Source organism: Otolemur garnettii, unplaced genomic scaffold (genome assembly GCF_000181295.1).
Source record: "Otolemur garnettii isolate 467f Iridium unplaced genomic scaffold, OtoGar3 scaffold00065, whole genome shotgun sequence".
In the NCBI taxonomy this organism is placed as follows: domain Eukaryota; kingdom Metazoa; phylum Chordata; class Mammalia; order Primates; family Galagidae; genus Otolemur; species Otolemur garnettii.
The window spans coordinates 1,057,996-1,059,912 of record NW_003852460.1 but is presented as its reverse complement, the minus strand read 5'-3'; the positions used below and the strand labels follow the sequence as shown (position 1 = coordinate 1,059,912).

Here is a 1,917-nt window from a genome sequence, read left to right as displayed (position 1 = left end):
CTACTCAGTGAGCCACAGGCGCCACCCTACCTATGAAAATCTTAATACTGAATGTTGGTAAGCTATTGGTCCTAAAGCCTGAGGTACACGAAACACCTGACACACCACAACTGTATCACGATCAAGACGTGGGCTGTGCCATTGTATTGCAGTTTTGCAAGACGTCATCCCTCGGGGAAGGTGGCAGGGGTCCAGGGACATCCATCTCATTCTCAACACAGTAGTTTGCCCTCCCATACCTACCCTGGATGGTCTGTGGCAGGCAGGAGGCCCAGGTCAGAAGCATTGTGAGCCACAGGAGGACCATGGCGGATGCAGCTCCCACGGGAACCAAGCGTGTGCTGCAGAGGAGGGCAGAGTCAGCTATTGGAGCAGGTAGTGGAGGTGCAGGGCGGACTCCTTAGGGAGGGTGGGGCTTGGGGTGCACAGAACTCTCCCCAGAGGGATGGTGCCTTGCAGGGGCATGTGTGTGCAAATTGCATCATGCACGTGTGTGCACACATGCCTGTTTATGTGGGCATGGGTATATGCGTGTGTGCACATGAGTGTGCATGTACACGTATGTGAATGTGCATGTGGGTGTGTGTGCGTGTGCTTGTGTGTGGGTATGTGTGTGTGTACACGTGTGCGTGAGTGTCCATGCATACGTGTGTGAGTGTACTTGTGTGTGGGTATGCATGTGTGTTTGCATGCTTGTGTGTGCATGTATACGTGTGTGAGTGTGCATGCTTGTGTGGGCATGTATACGTGTGTGAGTGTGCTTGTGTGTGGGTATGTGAGTGTGCACATATGCATGTGTGTTAGTGTGCATGCTTGTGTGTGTGTACACGTGTCTGTGAGTGTGCATGCTTGTGTGGGCATGCATACGTGTGTGAGTGTGCTTGTGTGTGGGTATGTGAGTGTGCACATACACGTGTGTGAGTGTGCATTGTATGAATCTGCATGTGTGTGCATATGCCTGTATATGCATGTGTGTGAGTCTGTGTGTGTCATCCTGTTTTGAAAGAGCTCCCGCCCCAGGGCTTAGCATGCTCTTGGCTCTGACCCTATCTGGAAACTAAAAAAACACAGGCCATGCGGAGCACCAGGAAACACCGAAATGCCCCAACAGTGGAAGGAAAGGCCAGTTCCAGTGATGAAATCAAGGCAGGCCAAGCTTCCTAATGGACCCAGTTTCCGTAACTGAGCATTGCAAGCTCTCAGTGTCCGGCCTGGAATTTTGCCCCAGGGTTCCTGTGAAGCCCTTGGGGATAGGCTGGCCCACTGGGGCAGGTGGTTCTGGAGACTTACCACGGCCCCCTCCCCAGTCATCTTTTGCATACACTGTTATCCTCCTTGGGTACCCCTTTGAGCTGGCAGCAGTCACAGAGCAAAAAAAGGATCCCAGGTCCCTCCTACTGGGATGTGGCATCTGAGGGGGGAGGGGTGAGGAGCAGCTCAGGGCTGCCACCCCAGCGATTGACCCCACCAGGAACCACAGAGCCTCACCTCTCATGGGGATCACCCCCTCCCCCAGGGGCTCGGTCTGTCTGTGAGCCTGGGGATTTCCCACAAAACACTCTCACTGTGCACCGTGCCATCTGCAAGATCACACCGGGGGCCAAGGACAGGGGCTGCGACTATCCCCACCCATGAGAGGCGTTCTCAGCCTCTGCCACTCAGGGCTGGTTCTCCAGCGTGCTGTCACTGCTCAGGAAAAGCATTATCTGGACCGTGGAAGTGGTGAGGGTCCCCACAGGTCCCAGCTCTTACACAAACAGGCACCATATTCTGTTATCAAAACTGCTCCTTACAGAGCGTGGGACCCATGCCCCCTCCCAGTGGGTGAGATCCAGAATTCTTTACCAGGTCTTCCCATCAACCTGTCACTCTGGGACTCCAGTGAGGATGGAGGGTGAGGCATTTAGGTGAAAAATG

The 1,917-nt window shown here is 54.2% G+C and overlaps 1 protein-coding gene across 1 annotated transcript in view; it reads right to left on the bottom strand.

The window, feature by feature from the left end:
• Nucleotides 1-1,917, bottom strand: part of IL3RA (interleukin 3 receptor subunit alpha) — a 24,268-nt gene that overhangs the window by 20,357 nt on the left and 1,994 nt on the right. The window contains exon 2 of the mRNA XM_012807138.2: nucleotides 244-341. Within this exon, the coding sequence (XP_012662592.1) occupies nucleotides 244-307 (64 nt within the window). The 5' untranslated portion in view covers nucleotides 308-341. The remainder of the gene's footprint in view (nucleotides 1-243; nucleotides 342-1,917) is intronic.